The 24,615-nt window shown below is 38.3% G+C and overlaps 3 protein-coding genes across 8 annotated transcripts in view; 2 read left to right on the forward strand and 1 right to left on the reverse strand.

Moving 5' to 3' along the window:
• The window catches only part of LOC116847586 (neurogenic protein mastermind-like), a 296,566-nt gene extending 287,983 nt beyond the window's left edge, over positions 1-8,583 (reverse strand). For 2 of the 5 annotated variants that reach the window (XM_032822710.1, XM_032822708.1), the window contains exon 1: positions 5,465-8,583. In XM_032822710.1, the coding sequence (XP_032678601.1) occupies positions 5,465-5,986 (522 nt within the window). In that variant the 5' untranslated portion in view covers positions 5,987-8,583. The remainder of the gene's footprint in view (positions 1-5,464) is intronic. The other 3 variants (XM_032822711.1, XM_032822712.1, XM_032822715.1) reach the window with 2 other exon arrangements.
• A 2,161-nt stretch (positions 8,584-10,744) lies between these two features.
• Positions 10,745-12,884, forward strand: LOC116847622 (elongator complex protein 4). 2 transcript variants are annotated; one of them, XM_032822777.1, is made up of 6 exons: positions 10,750-11,051; positions 11,306-11,445; positions 11,523-11,558; positions 11,659-12,272; positions 12,412-12,624; positions 12,712-12,884. In XM_032822777.1, the coding sequence occupies exons 2-6, from the start codon at positions 11,325-11,327 to the stop codon at positions 12,820-12,822; spliced, it is 1,095 nt and encodes a 364-aa protein (XP_032678668.1). In that variant the 5' UTR covers positions 10,750-11,051; positions 11,306-11,324; the 3' UTR covers positions 12,823-12,884. The 2 variants fall into 2 exon arrangements, with proteins under 2 accessions (XP_032678669.1, XP_032678668.1); XM_032822778.1 differs by lacking the exon at positions 12,412-12,624 and having other exon boundaries at positions 10,745-11,051.
• Positions 12,885-15,584: 2,700 nt separating this feature from the next.
• The window catches only part of LOC116847611, a 16,060-nt gene continuing 7,029 nt past the window's right edge, over positions 15,585-24,615 (forward strand). The window contains 6 exon segments of the mRNA XM_032822761.1: positions 15,585-15,965; positions 16,268-16,480; positions 19,393-19,575; positions 20,281-20,493; positions 22,261-22,468; positions 23,365-23,944. Of these exon segments, the coding sequence (XP_032678652.1) occupies positions 15,903-15,965; positions 16,268-16,480; positions 19,393-19,575; positions 20,281-20,493; positions 22,261-22,468; positions 23,365-23,944 (1,460 nt within the window). The 5' untranslated portion in view covers positions 15,585-15,902.

Here is a 24,615-nt window from a genome sequence, read left to right on the forward strand (position 1 = left end):
TATTATTCTGAAGATAACCCAAAGAAGAAGAGTAAATTAATTCAATTTTAATTAAATTAAAAATTCTAATAATAGAGAGATTAATCGCTTTTCTTAGTAGTATATATTTATATATTTTATATTATATATGTATATATTTTTCATTTTGATGACATTTTATATTATATTAATATTTTTCTTTGTGCATATGATAAATATCACATGAATCACTCATAAAGGACGCAATCAATCTTTACAAATCAACTAATAAAATTGCTACCTAATTTACGTACACTCATCTATCCGGATACCGGGATTAGTACCATGAAATCCCAAAAGAAAACTGACCGCGTCTCACTGAAACCATTGAGAAAGGCAATAGACTGATTGTTCAATAAACGATTCATCGTAGTAAAATAAATAAATCTACCTCAACAATCGATTATGCATTAAGTCGGTGCAACCGTCTTTAAAAATTCATTAGTAATTATTTGTGGATTCTACAGATCTCTTGTAGATAGATAAATAGATAGATAGATAGATATATGTATGTATGTATATATATATATATATATATATATATATATATAGAGAGAGAGAGAGAGAGAGAGAGAGAGAAGAAAGAAAAAATATAGAAGAAAGAGAAAATATAGAAAATACAATTAAAATAAACACCAAGTTTCTTTTCTTTTTATTACTTCCTATATAAGTATGTGTAAGTAAAGCAACTTTACTAGTCGCATAATTTATAAAGATTGTATTTCCCTTATGAGTAGTTCATATAGGTTCACAAAGAAGAATGAAATATCAACACGAAAAAAAAGATTTGTTAATATATGGACAACTAAAAATACTAACTGCAAGAGCAAATTTTCTTGCTTTCATAGTAAAAGAACTTTTGATATGCACAAGTTGCGGAACTTTTAATTTAGATAAATATTACGCTAACTGATAGCTTGAGCTTTTATATTTAAAATTGTTTTTTTCGTTTTCATCGTACATTGTGCAATGCTCCTATTTATTTTTGCACGTACTTTTAATACATAAAAGCATTTGTAATTCCATATAACTAATACAACTAAACTTTGCAGAAAAATGTCAATATTCTGTCGATGAAGTTTTCAGTTTTAACATCCCTTTAGCGTGACAAAAAGTTTACATTAATATAGTATGTAAATTTAATGGTCATATTTCAATAAAGTATATTTAATTTTCACACAAAAAAATCGTAAAGCTTCCATCAAGCGTTATCTCACGTTGTGATAATCATGAAAATATATCTAGGTTATCATTTTTAAATCTATCTAGATCATTATTTTTATATCGAAGTCGACCGAAAGCGAGAAATAAAAGGTATCAGTGTAGAACATTTTTCGGCGTTCAAATCCGTACACGACACGTCGACGTTCAATCTTGGCACAATAGTTCTAATGCAGATCGACAGATAAATCAGGAGCACGCGAGTCGAACTGGAGCGTCGAAAGGAAGGAGCGGCTCGCAAAGGATCTGGTTCAACGCTGTTAGCTTCGCGGCGGAAATCATGATTCCCACAGCTTTCCCCCGCGTCGTGGTGGCCCGTTCATGCGCTACCATTGTTCGCGAGCCGTTCGCGGCGGCTGCACCGTGATTATGAATGAGCGCGCGCCGCACGCAGCTCTACGCACCGACCTGGACACGTGCGCGTACGCGAAGAAGTTGAAGAGGGGAAAAAAAAAAGAAAAAAAGAAAGAACAGAAGATGAGACCGACAAGTGTTCGTGATCATCGCCGATCCTATTACACCACGTCGGATAGTGTTTCCTGCCGATTCCCTGGCCCCTCACCGCGCTGTCGTTTCTCGTATCGTTCGTATTCGCCAGGCGATAACGCGTTATCAATTGAGCGATATCGCGCGACTGAAGCATCGAAACGGCACGACGCGGTTGCGCGACTTTGTTTCCAGGACTTTTGCCGGACGAGGTGATTTTGTATCGATTAAAATCTTAACAGCAGTCGAGTCGATTTGATTTTCTTTATCAGTTGTTAGAAGGACAAGCACAGAAGGGATTTCACAATCTTTTTGTTGAACGGGAGAGATGAGAAGAATCAAGTGGCCGATAAATGTAAAATATTTTACCGTGCTGTATTCAACAGCGTCGTTTTTAGAACTGTCAGATTTGAAAGCTGAAATATCTGGACAAGCAGAATAGAAATAAATAAATAAAAAAAAACTGGAAATGTAGTTTGCAAAAGTAATTTTTTGAAGAATATATCAACAGACTTATAATCTCTACGATATAAACAAAAAAATATAGCAAAATTGATAATCAAATTTATAATCATAATCGACAACGGCACACAAAAAATTTATTATTGCATTATTGCAATAGAGGAATACAATCATAGATTTATAATTATAACCATTATGATATCGACAAACGAAAAATTAGATATAACAACAAAAAATAGTACACTATTTCGAATGTCCAGATTTTTCTAAAAAAAATTTTTTAATATTAGCTGCATATAGAAAATATGCTAAAAATGCGTATTGCACTCAAATAAACGTTATCTGCTTCAAGTATTCCATAAATTTATATATAAATCTATCATAAAAGAAAGAAAGGGTGGAGCATTTGATAAATTTACTGAAAATATATTCTGAATCTTAGTTTAATATTTTAATCAAGAATATTAAATTAAAATAAAAATTCGGTTTACTTACTACATAGAATCGGACCAGCTTTTTTATTCGACAAAGTTTTATGACATTCTCTTACTTTAAAGAGAATAAAAATTTGTCTTTTGAGTACATAACAGTTGAGTTTTTCTCAAAATTTGTGATGCGTATATTTTAAGACTAACAAGAAAATATCCCTTGTTAGAGATAATCATTACTTAAAAGAAAGAAAGTAGATTGAGTAATCATTTTTCTTATCAGTAAAATGATATTTTTCTGTATGTGTGTCACGCGCGCGCCCGTGTGTGGTCATTGATGATAAAATCTGGACTGTACAGTTGGAATCTAGACATCTAGCAATTCTACTTGTGCACGACGCCAAAATAGTCGAGAGACACTTCCATCGTAAAGTTGAATCCCTTCATTAACGCGACCATAAGAAACAGGTAGTACGGATAGGATGTAAATTACGTGAACTACGATGCGTACCGCTGGTTCCGCATCAGGTCTGGTTCATTGATAAACACTCCTGATCCCACCGGCTTTCATATAACCGCAGGGGTTTTTTTTCCAACGAGCGCGCCAGTTAATTATATCAACTTGGTAACAGTTTCGTATGACGCGAGTGTTACCTATCACCTTTATGTGTGGCTGGCGGACGATTCGTGGGACGGGCAACCTACGTCACGTTACATATGCAACACACCGATGACCCGACGTCATCCACTATGGAAGTTGTTATCGTTCATCTTTGTGCCGCACGCGACATTTATAAAGTGCGCTGGTGACGTTCGCATCTACGTATTACTTAATATCGTATACACTCTCTCTCTCTCTCTCTTCCCCCTCCCCCCCCCTCTCTCTCTCTTTCTCGTGCACAACGCCAACATGTAATGTTAAGCAAACAAAGGAGGATTTCTCTTGTCACGCTCGAGATGTCAGTCGCTTTCAGCGGATCATTTGCCTTTATTGTGATTTCACAATAATTTCAATTCCCGATTAATTCCGCGATGAGCTGAAAATAGCCGACTATCGTGCACGACACTGCACGAAACAAACCGTAAAAATGTTCAGCTTCTTTTAATCGTTCTTCTGCATCGCTAATTCAAGTAAAATACTGGGTTGATCCATAAGTTTGTGCGGATTTTTGTCTAGTTGACACCCGTCTGTTGGATTAGGGGCATAGTTCCATCTATGTATATGCTTCGATAGCTGACATTTCAGAGCACATTTTGTGTGATAATGTTTAAAGAAGTATAGTTGCCTTCGTTACGGCTGGGAAGGCAGTAATAAATTTCTCCGTTGCATCATGCTCTTCTTACTTCCATAAAAATTACTAGAGTTTGGCTGGAATGTTTTGTCTCACGTGTATTCACCCGCCCCCTCGAATTATCATCTGTTTCGTTCATCACAGAACTTCCTTGATAGTATAAACTTCGCTTCTTTAAAAGATGTGAAAAATTGGAATGTTCCTTTGCCAGGAAAGCGCAAGAGTTTCACGAGAGAGGAATCATAAAATTACGCGAAAGATGGCAAGAGAGATTGCCAAACAGAATGGCATATATTATTGTTTAACAACTTGTAATAATTGTTTTTAACAAGAATAAGATGCATTTTAATTTCGTTTAAAAACCCGCACGAATTTATGAATCTACTCAATAGTTCATATACCTAGATGTTTTGGAGCAAAGTTGAAACATAATCTGCAATGTGTTTCCTGTTTCTTTCTCTTTATCTATTTCTGACTCAAACCTTAATCCTTAAATCAGAAAAAAGAACAGAGAACAAGAAGCAGGAAGCAAGGAGCACATTGTATATTAAGCTTGAGAGAAAGTGGAGATTAAGTTGCTTTCTCGTTTGCGACGTCAATTGCGAGTTGACAGAATTATTCGGAGGAAATTCTCCCTCGAGTTAGGCGCGGCATGCAAAGGTCTCCCTCCGCGTAAACGTATCGCGCGGAACGTTCGTGACAATAACGTTACGCGCCGCGAGGATCGTAAGAACGCCCCTGCATTGACGTAGCGCCAAGGTTAACGCAGGGACGTCTCGAATCGAACGCCTACGGGTAACTAGCGCGGCTACGACCTACGACCTTAACGATTCCCAGCGCGTCCACCTGTTCCGACTCGATTTCAACGAAACGTTAAACTCATCGATTTACCCGATGAGCACGGCGGAAGAGCGATTAATTGGCACAACTCAATAAAGGGCTTCTCTTCTGTTTGATTTCTAGAAAAGCACGGGTGAATCTCTCTGGTCGCGTACGAGATAAAATCTCGAGACTTTTGTGTGTGTCAGGATGGTTGAATGAGCCAATGAATCTAATGAGTTAGGTTCACTAAATAGTTCCGAGAGAAAAAAGAAAACTGTGTGTGTGTGAAAAGAACGAGGGCCATTATCTTCCCGGCTGCGAATCAATTGTCGATCATATTTTTCTACTCTCCTCTGATGCAACTTGAAATATATGGACCCAAGAGCAAGTGTTTAAATGACAACGCTTGTTACATTTTACTAACGAAATGCCTTCTTCTTAGCCTCTAGCATAAACTCAATTTTGGCAACCGCCAGAATGTGCTTTTCGTTCGTCACAAAACACCACGGGACTCCCGCTAACGCGTGCTATCACCTGCGAGACCCAACGGGAAAGGAAGAGCCGCCGACTTTGCAACAAGTTCGAATTCCCACAGCGGCGTAGGCACACCTACGCATGCTCGGCGCGAAGGCGGGCAAAAGAAGAAGATCAAGAAGAAGGGAAAGCAAGACGAGCAAGAGAGAAAAAAGGGCCTTGCCTCGGCGGCGCAAAGTAGAAAGGAGACACACGACTCACCACGTGAACGTTGGAGAGGCCGACCGGGTCGTTCTGCTTCTTGTCCGTCTTCTTCGCCTGCCGCTTCGCCTTGCTCTCGAGGAAGCGCTGCTTCAGCATCAGTGTGTCCTGTATGTTCTGCTCGCACAGTCCGTTGAAGCTCTGATCGAACCTGGGGATGCAATCGGTCTGCCTGCGCCGATAGCTCTCGATCCTTCTTCGCAGACGGTCCACGACCGCTTGCCTCTTCGGGGTGATTAGCACCTCACCCATACCGGGTGCTTGGCCCATTTGCTGCTGCTGTTGCTGATGCAGATGTTGCTGTTGCTGCAAATGCAACTGCTGTTGGCCGGCAATGCCCAGCTGACCGGCCGCAGCCGCCGCCGCCGCCGCCGCCGCCGCGTTGAGGTCGTGTATCGTTGCCGCAGGTATGTTGCCGGCGTGCCCGTTCGGGCCCTGGCCCGCGCACACGTTGATCGTGCCGGGGGCGACGCCGGGGGGGCCTTGCGCGGACTGACGGGGCAGAAGCCCCCCGGCCTCCATACAGCCCCCTAAATCCACCGCAGAATAAGCCAGCTCTCAATGGAGAGTCGCCGTAGTAGTAGGGTAGTCGACGTTGCTAACGATGACGCGCGATGCCGGTGCGACCACGTCGTCGTCGTCGTCATCCACCAGCACCCTCGCCGCCCGCGAGTCGAGCATCATCCGCGTTCACTCCGGCACACCGACGAGATCTAGCCTGACTTCCGGCCGTTAGCACGCATCTGGCTACGTATACATATATCGCGCACGTGGGCCGCCCGAAGCGCCACTGGACTTGACCGCGGTCAAGATCGAGGGTTTTCTCCTTTTCCCCCTCTTTTCTTCTTTGCTGTCTATCTTCGTCTCTTTTGTTCTCTCTCTTTTTGTTTCTCGAGGTCACTTCTCTTCTCGTTTGGAGCACGAAGCACTGCGAGTCGACGCTCGATGCTGTACCGTAGCAATTGTCTCTGTTTATTTCTCTGCCTCCCTTCCTCCTCGAAATAATCCGGAAAGTTCCAGACGAGAACTTGTTGCTACAGGAGAGAGGCTAGAGAGAAGTTCTCTTACCTCACGGCGATCGTGCGCTACGAGAAAGACACCGGCGAAATCGCTTCCACCGCGTAACGCGATGCCATCGACGCGCGCGCTAGGTCGTCAATGGACACGCTTTTTGACCGCGGTACACGTGACTGCGCGCGCGATGCAGCACGCGTCGTGGAACGCGAGTCGAAATATGCGCACCTTTCTCTCCGGCCCGACACGCGTTTCGAAACGATAACGATTGTCACGCGGCGCGGTGAGTCTCGATTGTGTGTATACGTGGATCCTCGCGTTTACATCGGGGCGCGTGCCGCGTCCTTTAACGGATCTCACGGTCGAACGAAAAACAAACGTGTCATCCTCGAATCACCGACGAATCTTGGACGTTTCTGCACGCGAGAGACGATCGTCGACGTCGGCCTCAGAGTCCGATGTCTGCGGCACAGCTCGCTCGAGAGATATCGGCCGTCTTTTTCGGGTCACGGGTTCGCAACTGTCACTCTCGACCAACGCGCGCGCAACAGAGGATTCGACGACGACGACGGTGGGACGGAAGGTTCGCCGCGCGCGACTAAGTTCTCGATAAGAGCGCAGAGTCCTTTCTCTCGCTCGCTCCTTCTCTCTTCGCCTCGCCGACACGGCACACTCGCACACTCTCCCTCTCGCTCGCTCTTGCTCTCCACCCCGCTTCCTCGCCCGCTGCTCTCGCCGCGAAGTAGACGTTGGCGCGGGAGAGGGAGAGCTCGCGCGACACGAGCCTTTCGCGGCTTCACAATCGGGGGGTCTCCTTCCTCGCGAACGTGTTGACTGTCGCGCTTTGCGAAAACAGTCTCGGCACGCGTCTCGCGTTACAAAGATTCGTACCGGTGATCTTCGACGATCGGTCGTAGGGGACGCACTGAGAAAACACAGCGGCACACGACGCTAAATATCCGATTTGCCCAGTGCGTGGAGCGCGTTGGACGTCACAACAGGTAGTTGAGCGAGGGCAGCGTGCTGCCGCTTGTCCGGAGAAAGAGAAGAAAAGAGAGCGGGTGGGAGCGAGAGGTCGTCAAACGGCACCGCTGCGCGGGAGTGAGACGCCGGCCAACGGACGGAATGAGAGGGAAGCGCTCGACGGCGAAGGAAGAACGGCGGAGGGAAAGGGGCGAGGAGGAGGAGGAGGAGGAGGAGGAGGCGTGCGCGTGAGCAAGCGAAGGAGAGAAAGGAAGAGAAAGAGAGGACTGAAACCGAGAGGGCACGAGGGGGACAGTAGCAGGGAGAGGGAGACGAAAGAGTGATTCCAGTGTTCAGCCGGAATCCCTACGCGCACTCGCCGCAGCCGTTTCAAGTTTGACGCGCGCGCGAGGAATGATCGCGGACGCGTCTCTCTGCCAGTCTTCTGCTCACGCGTCTCCACGATGTCCTTACCTCTTCTCGTGTCTTCTCACACACACGTACACGCACATACACAATGGTTCTCGTTCTCTTCTTCGCTGTTCTTCTCACTCGCAGCTCACACGTACAGCGCGCGTCTTCGCACTTTCCACGACCGACGCTTCGATTTCGAGACGAAAGATGCTGCGTTCATCCGCGGATAAATTCACTTGGTTGTTTTCGAGTCGTTTTCAAGCGCGTTCTACAAGTTTCACGATAGCCACGTAGGATCGTCGGTTTCTGGAAGGAGAGATAGAGGATGAATACCGTTGGCCGTCCCCGTCATGCACGGCGCACGGATGCTCGTTCACTGGCACACGCTCGACCCGACCCGCACGACCGTCGCGGTGAATCACATGTCATCGAGCGTTGGCATCGAACGCGCCGCGCCAGCGATCTCACACCACAAACAATTACATAACCTCACTTTTCGCGTGTCGCGCACACACGCACGCGCGCGGGCGCCTCTTCACCACGGCGCGGCGTCGTCGTGAAGATTGTCTCTCGGCCCGTGCTTCCTCTGTCCTTTCCTCCGTTACTTTGGCGCGGGTGCTCGCGCGCGATCGCACCCAGCCAACGAAAACAAAGCGCGTGAAACCGCTCGTGGACGTTCCCGGGTGAACGCGCGGTGCCATTAACAGACTGCGCGTAGCTACGGAAGCGTATACCGTTCAAACCGCGAACCGTAATTACAGTCGCCGCGACTTCGCCGCATCTGCCGGCGACAGGCGCAACCGTCTAGAGTGCGACTACCTATCGACATCGTCCAACGTGGCGACATCGCACGGCGGATGACGGAACCTGCTGCCGGCATTACTGATGATAATTTTGCGACTCTTTCGCAAACAGATCTCCGCAGGGCATTCTCTCTGAAGCATTCTGAGAATGACATTCTGAGACATCCCCAGGATATCCTCAGGACATCTCCTGGATATCTTGTGCTGTTTGAGAGAGTTTGGTACTTACACACGTGTAAATTATTATACTCTCTCTATGACTTCTATTAATAAATGTTACTTGAAATACCTCTTCCCATACAGCACAGATCTTGCAGCAACATTACGACAATACTGCTGCAACTTTTAACATTGCTGCAACGTTGCAATAATATTGCTGCAAGATCTGTGCTGTATGAGTTAAGTGAGAAATACTCAGATTTTAATTCAAAATTAGATAAAAATTTTTCAGTTGAGTCGCAATTACAGATGTAATGTCGCGTATATTACATAATTCAACTGAAAAGTTTTGATCTTATTCTTAATAAAAATCTGAATATATCTCACGTGAGACAAGAGAGAGAGAGAGAGAGAGAGAGAGAGAGAGAGAGAGAGAGAGAGAGAGAGAGAGAGAGAAAGAGAGAGAGAGAGAGAAGTTCCAGTGACAACTATTAATACAAGCTTATATTATGTGGAGACAATGTAAACTATGCTTGAAACATCACTATGTAAATCAGAGCTCGGAATTAGTTGCCCATTTCGGCCGATTCTTAGGAGCTACGCTTTCTATTTTCCCCTTGCCGCAAGCGGGCCACGAAAGTGACGGTCGAGCCTCCAAGCTTGAAGCCGCGACTGGTCGCGATCGTCATTTTCAAGGCCCGCTTGCGGCAAGGGAAAGATAGAAGACGTAGCTCCCGAGAATTGGCTGAAATGGGCAACTAATTCTGAGCTCTGATGTAAATAATGAATATCTATTTGGGAAGAAATGTTTATATGTAATCATGCTTATATATGTAAATATATGCTTATATATAATTATATATGAATTTTTCCCATATATGTGACCTTATATATAACCATATCTAATTACATATGTGCATATATAAAACAAATGAAATGTTGAATGAAAAAAGAACATAATTTGATTTAATTAAACGTCGACATCATAGGCTACCTCAAACATAAGTATTTATTTCAATTGTATCTTCACAACAACATACTTTTCATATATGAACAAGACAATCTTTCAAAGACATCCCAAAAACACCTCTATGAAAACCTAATATGAAAGCCTCTAACCCCTTGTCCACAATCTTGCTTTAATCTTTAAACCGTAAGAAATTGACCAACCACAGTCGATTATTTTAAAAATAATCAATTGTAGTTGGTCAATATCTTACGGCTTAAAGATTAAAGCAAGGTTATAGACAAGGGATAAATGCCCTCATAAGTCTTCAGGATATTTCTTGAAGATATGTCTTGCTGTCTGAGTCCTAAGTTGATCAGTCATAAGTTACAATTGTTTTACAACAACTACTAAGTTAAAATATTGCAGAGATAACTCCAATGAGATAGAGAGAGAGAGAGAGAGAGAGAAAGAGAGAGAGAGAGAGAGAGAGAGAGAGAGAGAGAGAGAATATAATAGAGCTTATATTGAAATAAACTGATCAAAATCAATAATACAATAATATCAGTACTTTGATTTTAAAATAACTGCTTTGGAATTGCTATATGTGGATAATGATAAATCATAAAATTCTACTCAAATACCTCGATAATATCAGTCGAATAAACACTGGTAGTCTTAATGAAATCGAGGACGAATTCAGACAATGTCGATAACGTAAAGACGATCATTATTGACACAATCACGCTATCCTTCTCGTATTTCTAAGTCAAGATACTTGCCTTGAAGTTCTTGTGCTATTTAGCGACGTAAACTTTACAAAAAATGTCAGTATTCTGTAACGGAAAAGTTTCCAACTTCAACATCCCTTTAAGTACTTTATTGTTCTCACAGATGTCGGTAAAATTGCCTGTTGATAGGAAACACGTTACCAACGCTGCCGCGTTCTTTTATCTTTATCGCTCCTTAGATATACAACAAGTAGTCTGTTCTTTTCGGCTGCACTGCTGAACTGGTGCAATAAGTTAGAATGAGAAAAAATATACTTGTCTCACTCTTACTTATTGCACCAGTTCAGCAGTGCAGTCGAAAAGGACAGACAGACAGACAGTAGCGCTGAATAGCGCTAATAACGGGCTCCTCGAATGCACTGTTAAAGTAATATGATATGAAAGATGATAACAATGTATTGATTTGTTATATGATTTATTGAAAGTTTTTGATTTATGAAGATATAAGGTGTCAACAGTGCAAAATTGTTATCATTAGTTAATTTACGTTTACAAACGTAAGTAGAGACAGTTCCAGGTTAGAAAACTATTAACTGTTTTAGGTTAGAAAATATATGAGTGTTTAAATAAAGACTATAATTGCGTCAAATAGGTAAAGGTTCTTTTCAAGTGTTAAAAAATTTGTAAGTCTAATTGATATATACAATTCAATCAAGATTAAGAGCACACACCAGTCAGATTGGTAAATTTTGTCAGATTGCAACAACAGTTGCAAAGCAGCTTTCTCTGTTGAACGAAGTCTATATTTCAGGTAATATCCTGGTAAAAGGATGGCTTCGGTTGTGAAAAATGTTAAGAATAGAATACCAGCAATACCAGGTACAAAACCTTCGATAAAAAACTCACAATTACTCATATCAACAGGAATACCTTCTTTGGATCACATGATAGGTTTGTCAATATGTGTTATTCTTTTCCTTGTATATGGATGCAACTATATCTTCACAATCTTCATTATTTCCTTTTAGGTGGAGGCTTACCTATTGGCTCAATATTTGTAATTGGTATGTATCTGAATATATTTTATTGTATTTAAATAATATATTCAATACCTAAGTTACATGTGTTTATATGTAATCAAAAATATTTATTTTATCTTTGCAGAAGAAGACAAGTATGGTCTATATGCAAAAGTCATGTTAAAGTACTTCATGGCAGAAGGAGTAGTTACTTCTCAGCCTATATTGATTGCATCGCAAGATGTCCAGCCTTCCAAACTAGTGTCAGAATTGCCTGCTGTTATAAATGATTCAAACTTACAGACAGAAGTGACAAGTGCAGAACATATGAAGATTGCTTGGCGTTACCAAAATATGAAAGCGGTAGATTCCTCTCCTACAGGAAGTCAAGTGTTTGGTCATTTCTATGACCTTACAAAATCGATGCAGCAGGAGCTCCTAGAGCAAGCGTATATACAAGAGTGGCATCAGGATAACTTGCAAGGGCAGAACAATATGTTTGAGAACATTGCTTATGCAGATCTGTTACACACCATACAAGAAACTCTGCACAACGGGAAATATTCTGTGGACGCAACGCCAGAGAAGAGAAATATTTTAAGAATTGCTATACACTCTCTGGGATCCAGGTTGTGGCTCTGCGACACAACGGACTCTTCCAATCGTGATTTATTGAAGTTCCTTTACTGTTTGAGATCACTTTTAAGGAACTCCTATGCAGTTGGCCTAATAACGATTCCAGTTAACAATTTTGATACCGTAAGTCCCGGGAACTTTCCAAGTAGAAGGATGACGTCAAATAGCGTATTGTTAGAGACGTCATTAGGACGTAATTTGACGTCATCTTTGCTGGGTTATCTTTATTTTAACGATCAATTTTACAGCGTATACTTTCCAGAATCTCGTCACTGAAAGAATCGAGCACATGTCGGATATAGCAATTAAATTAGAATCGTTTGCAGGATCCGCAAAAGAGACCAATCCGTTATTTAAAGATTATCACGGCCTCTTTTATATCAACAAATTGTGCGCGTTAAATACATTGGCGCCTCAATGTCCACAATTCAGGGATCTAGCATTTAAATTGCGCCGTAAAAAGTTTCTCGTAGAAGTTAGTTGATATTTTAATTTACTTACCGCAGATACCGAATGATTGATGGCAATTCTAATATTGTCCATTTATTTTGTTTTTTTTCAGATCTTACATTTACCACCTGAATTTGTGGATACGGCGCAACGAGAACAAGATGACGTTATAACTTCGAGCACAGGATGCGGATCTGGTAAAATTAAATTCGATCTTTTTTAGGTCTTATTAAATTTTGTACCAAATTTAATATTCAGTAATAATATATATATTTTTTTATCTAAGTCCTTGTATATTTTTTAATAACTCTTATTTCTTACCTGGTTCTATCCTGATGTTTCATCTATAACTTATTCTATAATTTATAAATTAAGTTAATTTGTTAAGATCACTCTTATTTTTACGTTTTGCGACTGTTTCGTACGAGCAAGTAGTAAATCGGATTTTTACGCACATGTTGGCTACGCCTATCCCGTTTAACGGGAAATGCATGGTGTGGCGGCTGAATTAATGTAGACAAGAGGAGATAGGCTTCGTGCACACTTACAATAATGCGTATGAAATATCTTTTTACCGCGTTACACGGTGTACGAATTCAACCTGCAGGTCGATTTGCATTAAAGAAAAATAATTTTATAATGATTTCGAGCAAACCTTTGACGTCATAATGTAATGATTATTTATAACTGTCTTCTTATAGAAATGAGAACGACGTGAAGAGTCTCAAGAGTCTCTGCAGAAAGTTTTATTTTTATTTGTTTTTAATTATTAGAGTTTTCGCGGAACTTAGACAGCTCTATGTTAAATTAAATGAAAATATACTAAAGTAAAATTTAACTATAAAACTGAAAATTAGATTAAGATTAATAACAAGCTTAATTCGAAAGATCTACGTTTGTGTGTGCGTGTATGTGTATACGATGACGATTTTATTAATTTGTTCTCGATAAATTTTTACAGCGTTATTTTTTTCTATTGTTTTTTCCATAACTTACTGATAATAACTTACTGATTTTTAACAACAAAAAACAATAGTTTATATAAACATATAAATATATAAACATATGCAGAATGTCCATCGTAATGGTATTCACTATTTTTTTCCAATTACAACAATTGGATAGGAAAAAATTCTAGATTAATCAGTTGATACATAATATTTAATAATTAAGTAGTTTTTAAAAATGGCAATAAGATGCAGTAATAAAAATTTTAAAAACGTAAAAAAAAGAATCACACAAGGTTATTTTCATTTTCTTTAATAGAATTATATCTTTTTTATCCGTAGTATTGTAAAAAGGATCAAAACAAATTTAATAATAAATCATAATATTCTTTTTACTCTCTAATATTTAACTGTGAAAATACAGACAAAAGAGGTACAGTAATATTTAAAATACAATATAATGAATAATGTTAAACGCTGAGGACATATCCAAACATAATTCATTTTTTGCAATATAGAATTACGCCCTTTGATAGAGTTTTATATGTCACTTCAGTTATTTTGATTTATGTTTCTGCATGCTTATGTTATACGTTGTTGAAACTTTCTCTTATTATTTTACTGTAATCTTTTTTGCTATGAGATAGCAAAAGATAATACTGAAGTACTGTTTAATTTATTTTAATTCTGTTTTATTGAAACACTGCGGATAAAAATATGATTCGCTTTAAAAATATGAAGGTAACCTTGATTTTTTTATGAAAAAAAATGTTTTCGAAATTTTTATCGTTGCATTTAATTGCTACTTAAAATTGCATTTAGAGTTTTTCCTGCTCAATCATAGTAACTGGTAAAAATATAGTGAATACTATTATAGTAAGTACTCTGTATATAAATAAATGTAAAATATATGTATCATGTATATATATAAACATATATAAATAAATATTTTCGAAGAGTATAATAATCTATAATATAAAATTTATTTATGAAATTTCTTAAATGCGTTCTGAAAAAGAGAATGCGAGATCATCATTGGGAAAGGAAAAGCCAGCATTCTCCATTACTTTCTATCCATCATTTTAAGTAAGCATACATATTTTGACCTAGAGAAGTATTCATCACACTCTGTACAACGTGTCCAATTATAACGAGTGAATTATCCGTGTAATAGTGCTTATTATAAATAATAAAATCTTCATATAATTACAAAAGGAAAAAATTTATATATGGATCATATCATATATATTTATAATCATATATAATTATAGTATATATATATATTTTTTCTTTTTTATATGATTATATATATGAACTTTTTTTAAGGGATACGTATTCGTTGTTTACATAGTGATATCTCAAACATAGTTTATGTTGCTTACACGTAACATAGGCCCGTATTAATAGTTGTTATTTGAATCTTGTCTTATGTAAGATATTTAGATTTTTATTAAGAGTCAAATCCAAAATTTTCAATTGAATTATGTGATATACGCGACATCTGCAATCATTTAATTCAATCAAATTATGTTTTCCTTTTTTTATGCAACAATATTTGTTTTATTTGTATGGACATATATAATTAAATATGGTCATATGTAAAGTCACATATATGAACAAAATTCATATATAATTATATATAAACATATATATATTTTTTTTATATCATTATATATGAACTTTTTTCTCGGGATTTTTAAATGGTCGATAACATGTAAAAGAATGTTTGTGTGTGTGTGTGAAGATAACAAAATTAAAATATTTATGCTACTTTATATGAGCACAAGAGAGAAATGTAGCAGCCTCATAATTGAACCGAGAGAATAATATATGGGCAACGAATGAGCTTTAGCGAAAACGTGAGCGAAAGCGTATCGCACATACGACCGAACGAGAGCGGTCATCATCTGCTGCTGAAAGTTCCCCTCTTCGTTAAGTGAACCTTCACCGGGACAAATCGTACGTGAGTCGATCACCGGTGCAAATGTTCGTGCAGAAAACTTTTTATCCCCTCTCGTTTTCCATCCACACCTTTCTACTTCCTTCCGGTTCCGTCCGGTCGGTCGCGCATGAGGGCACGCAACGCAAGCGCGACTACGGATGGCAGAAGTGTTCCTACGGCACTGCGAAGTCCAGCCACCACACACGAGGGGTTTTCAGTCCGCGAACAAACGCGATCGGAACCACTTCGAAAATCGAGCAGTCTGTGACTTCAATGACCTAGTCGCGCGCGCGGACCAAACGATTATGCGGTGCGCGGCAAGTGTTTCTCGAAATTTTATGTGACAAGAAGTCGTCGATCCGCAGAAATCGTTCATTGCTGACAATTGTCTCAAGCACGTCTCGGAACGCCACCATGAAAAATACAAAAGTGCTGCCGTCGCGCGCTTGCGTTTGTTGCACGAATATCATTTTCTTGGTAAGTTATTCTACTGCGTCTAACTATACATTTCAGATACATTCATTAAATTTATATTTGATGAATTTAATGTTTAATTAGATAATTTAGTTAAGTGAAACTTTAACAAATTTATTTAACAATTCATTTAACAATTTTATTTAACGAATCTTAACTGGTAGCGAGATTTTGGAAAATATATTTATTTGTTATAAATACAAATTAAATATTCGAATATTGAACGTTATATTACATGAGAGCTGTGTGAACAATCTTGAAAATATTGATGGAACTTATAGAGGAATGTGACATTTCTTTTTCAGGTGTCGGGTTTCGTGTTGATATTATTGGGAGGATTGTTGTTGGCTGATAACGAACGAATTTTATTGTCGCGTCTGCTAGGAGCTGGTGACATTTATCCTGATCAACCACTCTTCTATTATTTGGCTTTCGCTTTAGTCGCATCAGGATTTCTTATCGGACTCCTCGGATTCTGGGGAGCTTACCTCTATGATAATTGCTGCTTCACAATCTCCGTAAGATCTAAGCATCGATATAAGTTCATAGTGTCTTAGGTATATTTTTTGTTGACCTTACTTTACTTTACAGCTCCATCCGAGAATATTTCATATTATCCGAAAGCAGAGCACGCTGTCGCGCTTGAACTAAAGATTAAAGTGTCTCGGAAGATCTGTAGAATTATTTGTCATAGTTTGTTCTCAACGCTATGACTTTAACAGCACTTTCGTCATAGTTTGTTCTCGTCGCTATGACTTTAACAGTGTCGTGTATGCCTAATCATTGTAATCAGGCTTACTTATACGATGTTCAATCTTACATATTTATGCATAAGATAAAAAATCGTATAAGTAACCTTAATTACAATAGTAATTAAGACCATATGACACAGCGTGTGCCAAGCAACAGAATACAATAAACATCATTTGCGGATCTTTTTCGTGTATTCTTATGTAGAACAGATAGCTCGTTCAAAATCAAAATATTTTTCTTTCTATGCCGGTGGCTTCAGACGCGTTAATAATCAGTTTGATTTACATGTTCCCTTGTGAATCCAACGCGATACGTTTGTTCATAGAACCTATCTGAAACCAGATTTCCTACTTTAGACTCGGTCACGCGTCGTTGCGCGGAAACGGATCCGTTCGTACGTAGACACGCGGGTAAATAGAAGGAGGGCGCGTTCGAGTGCCGCGTAAAAACACTAATTATGCGCTCGTGGACAAGCTAGCGTGAGTGTTAGTTTGCCGAGAGAATAAGTGGCGAACGACCATTGTTCGTAATTTCTTTTTCTCTCTTGATAGAATTAACAAATCAATTGAGATAAACGTATCAAGTCTCCGTTATATGTATCTCTAGATATATATGTATCTCTAAATAAGAGATATATTTCTTTTTCCACTATATAGACATTGAAATATTATCTAACTGTTTACGCATTTAGAAAAAGTGGACTATTCGTGAACTGAGATATTTGCAACTAAAGTTGGTACTTTATGTATGTGTTTCTGTATATATGTATGTGAAGCTAACCTACTACTTTTAATCTTATTTTTTATATCTTTTAACACATGCAAGATTTTGAAGAGCTACTATAATATTAATATTAATATTGACATATTAATATAATACTAATATAATAATACTAATATAATAATACTAATATAATAATATAATACTGATATAATATACAAACATTATACAGAAATATTTCAGAATTATTGATCATTTTGTTTTCAAAATATGACGAGAGGTAGAAAGTTCATAATTTATAATAATACTTTATATTATTATATACTTATATAATAATAATAATACTTGAAATAAAAATACATACACATATTTAAATATTTATATTCCTTTTTTATTATTGCATATCTCTACTAGATCAACTGATGCACAAATGAAACATTAATAAGAAAAATTAAAAAATATTTTTTTATTTGTGATATTGTGGATACATCCATATCAATTTTATCTCTAATTGATATTTATTACCTAGATAATGAAATAAGAAAACGTATAGAAACGTATTTTTATTCGATAGTAAAATAGTAAATTTATAAGTGATCCCTTTGATGCGCCACGGAAAATACAACACTGCGCCTTGTATCTCCTTAAATATGAATATCTAAACTTTTAACATAAAGTATATGTACATATTCAATATATGTGCTGATATTTTTATATTAAATGTTTAAATATTCATATTTTAAAACCAAAAACAATTTCCACGTATTAGTACTTTTATTTTAGTTAACACAGTTGTTGATGAGGTAAGAGTAAAGGCAATCAGATTTACGGAATTTAACTCATACAAATAATTTTATTGTTTAATAATCTCTTGTCCGTAAATCTTGCATCAAATCAGTGCTGACTGCAGAAATATGCGATTTCACAAAAATATGTAATGTACTTTACATAGATCTGTCCTAGTAAAGGAAAAATATTATATCATCCTGAAATTGATTGATTGTACCTTTTAAACGTTTTGATATTCTATTTTTAATATTTCAAAAATATTTCAAAGGTAATATAATCCTGAACTAATCCTAATATAATCCTAAACTCATACCTCTAAAGGATGTCATGTGGACATACTGAGGACGTCCTTATGTTTTCAGGATGTCTACAAAACGTCCTCAAAACATCTCTTAGAAAGTTTGTGCTGTCTTTTCGAATATTACAAGAATATTTTGAAATATGTAAATATAAGTCGAACTTACTCATTGTGATGTTGATACAACATTAAAGAACATAATTAGAGACCAAGAAGCTATAAGAGCCAAATGTAAGGTTAATATGCATAAAAAATTTACAATTGTCAATATAACTAAAATATAAATTAAATGTAAATAATCAGTACGTTAAGAACTAGGACAGTAGTGTCATTGTTCTAATATTTAATATACTATTATACGTTTGCAAATATCGTTGCAATAATGTTCGATCAATAATTTGTTGCTTATTAGAGTATGTATAACCATAAAACGAAATAATTGAAAATTATAAAATTAATCTTTTATTATAAATTAAATGTTTAAATAGTTATATCAAATGTGGCAGAAATGGTCGATAATATTATCCTTCAATCATTCCCAAGCTCTTTCAGGCCTTTTTGTAGTCACAAAAATTTACCTAACATTGGCAGTCTCTAATAGTAAATTGTTTGTGACACGATATTTGCATAGTTTTTGACATTAATTATAACATTAAGGAAAAATAAATACGAGGGAATATTAGTCAAACAGCACAGATCTCCACAGGACATTTTACAGACGTTCTGAGAATATATCTACGTCCTGAGAACGTCCCCAGAACATCCTCTGAAGATCTTATGCTGTCTGGGACAATTAACACGCAAGAAAAATATTATTCAAAAGTAATTGAATGATTCAGGATCAAATTTTTGTATTTCACTGTTTTTCAGTATCTTGTGACAGTAATCTTACTTTTCCTCGGCGAATGTACCATCTGTATCATTGCGATGTTCTGGCCTCAATTGCTGGGAATCGATGTAAGGCCAGCACGTTTAATACGCGCTTTGCAACGTAGTTATGCTGTGCCTGGCCGTGAGCAATTCACAGCAGCCCTTGATCTGGCACAAACAACAGTAAGTTTATTCGAAATCAATGTTCACGATCATCACACATAGCGCAAAAATATTACGCTAACATTAAACTTATGAAACTTTTAATTATATTGCTAAAGATGGTAGCGATGTTATCATGATCTTAAAACGTTACTTTCCGGGACTTTCAATAAACCTTAAGCTCGAATATTAATATAAGGTTCTTTGTTTAATTCAAGGTTGCTTTGTGGTTAAACTAACATCATTTCAATATCTATCAAAATATTTTAAGCTGATGTTGTAGTAGTAATAACATAGAGAAAATTATTATAACGTTGTATTTTCAAGCAAAGTAATTTAATTCATCGCGATATTATAGTAATAGTAATATTGGTGTTATATAGAATACATCTTCATTGTAATGTTCATCTTCATACATCTTCATTCTATTTCTGCGCTTTGTTATTTGTGGATTGAATCAGATAAACAGTTTAGTTCTATTTTTTAGTAAAATTTGATTTTATTGCATTCAGTTGAAGAAACAAATCATTTATCAACAAAATAATAGCCGTCATTGTCGACGAGGTCTCGCCAATGATTTGGCAAACAATCGAGTCGATTTTTTTGACTGACTCAATGGGTTCTTATTATAGGAGTTATATTGTTTGTTGCCATTGTAAACATTCGCCAGACAGTTGATTTGTATCAGGAAAAATGAAAGAATCTCTATCGTCGTGACCATTACAGTTCTCCTGTTGCGGCATCAACGGAAGCAACAATTACGGCACATCGTGGTGGCGGCTGCAGGAAGTCGGCCGAAGAGAATTAGTAGTGCCTCTCAGTTGTTGCACCCTGAATAACGCCAATGAGACGGACTCCTTCCTCAACCCCGTGCCTGCCAATCTCACTCTCTGCCAGACTCTGAACCCTGCCGAACATCAATACGCCCGACATACAGTGGTATGCTGCGATATAATAAGGAAGTTATTATTTCTCTGTGGTACCCCGCTGTGGCGGACACACGCGCGACCAACTTTTCGAATCGACTCGCACAAATATAAATACGCAAAGGCCTTCATATCGAAGCAAGTGCTTCTTAAATATAGAATATCGACACATTGCCGATATTGACAGGATTGGCATGAAGCACAGCGAAGCTGCTACTGCTCTCTCCCTCTCTCTCTCTTTCTATAAGCATAGCAGAAAGCAATGCGTTTAATATTTTTATCCTATTACAGTCGCGAGAGCATGCTTTGAGATGAATCGAATAAACGAGCAGCGTGACGCGACGATGCTCGAGAAACGCGAATTTTATTTCCACTCCGAAAACCGTAGGTTCTCATTCCCCCGAGTGCAATATTCAGCATTCAGTTCGGATTTTTCGCGCTTTGTTCGGAGACGTTTACGATAAAGCCGGCATGTCCTCGTGCGCGAATGCTAGAGGGGGGGAGGGGGAGGACAATCGTTCGCTGGTTAACAGCCTTTGTCTCGCCTACTAAAGCTCCATAGGAAGACCAAGGCTGAGAGCGAATTTATTCGAATGCGGGTGGTCGACGGTAAGATGTTCTTTTATTTTTTACACACCTCTTCTTCGATTGTTAATTGTATTCCTGTAACAAAATGTTGAATTACATTAAGGTAAAATTACCAATCCCGTGATACGTAATCTAGCACATTCTTATTGTTTTGGTCTTTAAACTCTCAACATAGAATATATATGTACATATTCGATATATGTATATATATTGTATATTGTTAATTTAAATATTTAAAGAATATAAAAAGTAATAAGAATGTGTTTAGAGTTAGGTACGTGTCCAGGCATTGGTACCTTCCTTTATTTAAGAGGATGTCATACTTGAAAACTTTATCAGCAAAAAACTGACTCTTTCTACAAAGTTTACGTTATATTAGTTAACACAAAATTACAAACGTTTTTGCACAATGCATATGCAAAAATGATTTAAAGTATTTCTCTCATATGTGACGAAAATAAACAATTTCAGAGTTGAAATTTAATCATATATGATTTGAAGTTTTTATAGTCATATATTATATAAAATTAAATCATATATGACTAAAATTTATAATTTTTGGTGAAAAATTATTGAATGTCATATTTGAAAACTTTACAAAACAAAACACTGACTATCAAAGTTTACATTGTATTGATTAGACAGAATTATAAATGCTTTTACACAATGATAACACGTGCAAAAATGGATTACAATATTGTTCAATATGTGAGAGAATCGATACAAAAATTCGAAATTGAGTTGTCAGTTTGTTCAATTGAGTGTCAAGTTAACGTAAATATTATACTGATATAAAGTTTCTGCAGTTTATATATACCGAAATGTATGTTTGCTTCGTTCAGGAAAATTTCAAAAAATATTGTTGTACTTTTACAACTAAATTTAGAAACTTAAAAATATGTGAAAAGTTTGCAGAAAGATTTCTTTATATGCATGATTAAGTTAGGTTTTCCTAAAATAATAAAACAGAACAGCGCACATTTATATGAGATCTATATGTACATGAAATACGAAAATGATCGTGTCAGTGCTCATTTGACATGACATTTCACCAATTGTGTCAATGAACATTTTTGTAGTTCATAATCCACTTTAGCACCCCTTTAATGCCGATTACTATACAGTTACTATACTATTACTATACATATATACTATATATATATACCCTGCATTTTGTTTGTTTTGCATTCAGGGTTGCCTCGAGCACATTGAGAAATGGATGCAGAATCAGTTGCTGATTCTTTTAGCTATCATATTAGCCATTATGTTCGTCGAAGTCATTGCGCTTCTCAGCGTGCTGCTTGCTTGCTCGCGAGAGAAGAAGAAAAGTAAATCGCAAACGTCGACTTTTACCTCTACGCAGACTCTGAGCCCATTCACGGAAAGTGATCATGATTTCAGTAAGAGATGAAAAAAACCCGAGCAAAAAACTGTTTACTAATATTCCAGTAAATAAAGAAGATTAGATGCCTTTTAGTTCTTTAGATCGACGTACTGAAAATGTTGATTTTATATATATTTCTTGAACGTTTTTATCTAATATTTCAAAGTTATTTCAAAAATATTATCAGGTAACATAAAAATAGTTCTAGAATATTGTAAAAATATTTTAAACAAATTTAAATTATTTTTATAATAATATTAATACAACGTTGAAAACTGCGTATTAGAAAATGTTACTCGCTATCGAATATCGTTGCAATAACTTTCTATCAATGATTTTCTGTATTCACTGGATATATTATTAAAATTCATTATTTCTCATAGTATATCGATGTGATATTTGTGACATAGATTTATAAAATCGATTGTGCAGTCTTATAGATTAATCATGATTTTTCTTTGAGCACTTTAAAGCGTTTGCAACGTCTAGTGAATCGTATTCACAGTGAAAGAAAGAGAGGACGCATTGATCATATGATCGCTTCTCTTCCTTTGTCCTTCTCACCAACTAGACAATTAGACAATAAAAACATTTTACTCTCTGCTGTCCTCTTTTACTAATACTGATTTCATCTCTTGTATAGAAATGCACAATCTATTCTACATGTCTATGTATTTGAGGCTTATATGATGTGAAGAAATAGATTTGTTTCCGACGTTTCGTGAACACTCTCAAGTTCATTTCTTCAAGCTAGAGGAACACTTGAAACAGTCGCGGAAACAAATCCCCGAAGGGTGCGGCACTAACATGAAAGACATATCGACAACATCGATATGTTTATATAACGCATAATTTCATTTTTAGGCATAGGAATTGAGAACAGAATACATACGGCTGGAACGACGTTCGGAGCCAAGTCATGAAGATGGCTGGAGGGCGGCGAAGGACGAAAGGCTATTGACAAGGATACGAATACGCGAGAAGCTACGTGCGACGATTCCAAGTATAGCGTAATAGCACCGAGCGGCAAGAGCATAATTGAGGAATGGCGAAACCCTCCCAAGTACACCGAGGATCTGTTACGAAGCGACCGAGCATACGAAGAGCGTGCGATCGACGTTGTGATCGGTCGTCCTCAGGATTTTACGAAAAAATTTCCGCAGCGCTCGCCGCGGCCATCGAGGGTTAAAAAGGACGAGGCAAACGGCAACGACGACAAGCTGATCAAGATCAAAAGACCCCAAGGCGGCGGTACGGTCAGAAGCATCCCCATCAAGGATTACCAAGCTTCAATCGCGCACAACATCGGAACACTAAGGCGATCAGTGGCACCACAGTTACAATTCGAGTCTCTCGTCTCCGAGCCGGAGAGGAGCGTTTACATGCCGTCGAAAAGGCGAGTCCCTGTAATCGGTAACCTCCACCACCGAACCCCATCTCAGGCCACATGCACCGCCTCGCAATTAGAATATCAAGGTGACGCTCCGAGGAAGCTATTCTGCCACTTTTGCGATAATCAGCGCGACTGTTACTGCGTTGATATCAATGAAACGGACAAGGATACCGAGGACAATCAATATTTCAGCAAGATAGAAGAGCAACGGGACGGCTCCGACGTAGACGAGTATTTCCGCAGGAGTTCCCGAAGGAGATTCGAGTCGAAAGATCGCCGTACCTCGAAACGCATTCCTCCGCGAGGAAACGCGACCACGATAGCAGTAACTGACATGGAGAACGACAAGGCTGCGGCACAGGCGTCTCAGTTAGGGGAAGGTCACGTTGGTCAGAAGATATCCGCTTATGAGCAGAACGCACGGCGTAGCCTGCGTAGTGCAAACCCCAAGTATCGATCGGTCTTCGAAGTGAAGGGACACCGGGCTGTTGGCGTACCGTTGGTAGGTATGCACAACGCCTGCGGCTTACCCGTTGTGGCGACCTGGCAGGACCATGAGATTCTAGAGCCTTTGCGTTTAAGCCGCAGGATAGTGGGTACCTTAGGACCCATCTACAAAAGTCCTCGCACGCTTCCAAACGTGCGACGACGAAACCAGCCGAAGAGAAAGGCGCCACAGCCGGATCGCACGATGATCATTGCGAGAGACATCGATCGTAACGTCAAAAGATCTACGATTAAATCGGTGGCGCATTTGGATGCGATTAATG

Source organism: Odontomachus brunneus, unplaced genomic scaffold, assembly GCF_010583005.1.
Source record: "Odontomachus brunneus isolate Ranch 3 - 2012 unplaced genomic scaffold, Obru_v1 Obru_scaffold_081, whole genome shotgun sequence".
In the NCBI taxonomy this organism is placed as follows: Eukaryota; Metazoa; Arthropoda; class Insecta; order Hymenoptera; family Formicidae; genus Odontomachus; species Odontomachus brunneus.

Excerpts from the sequence above, each read along its gene's own strand:
- LOC116847622 (XM_032822777.1), top strand. The coding sequence starts at position 11,325 with ATGGCTTCGGTTGTGAAAAATGTTAAGAATAGAATACCAGCAATACCA. Across the intron at positions 11,559-11,658 it reads TGGCTCAATATTTGTAATTG|AAGAAGACAAGTATGGTCTA; the intron begins GTATGTATCTGA and ends TTATCTTTGCAG. Across the intron at positions 12,273-12,411 it reads CAGTTAACAATTTTGATACC|AATCTCGTCACTGAAAGAAT; the intron begins GTAAGTCCCGGG and ends TATACTTTCCAG.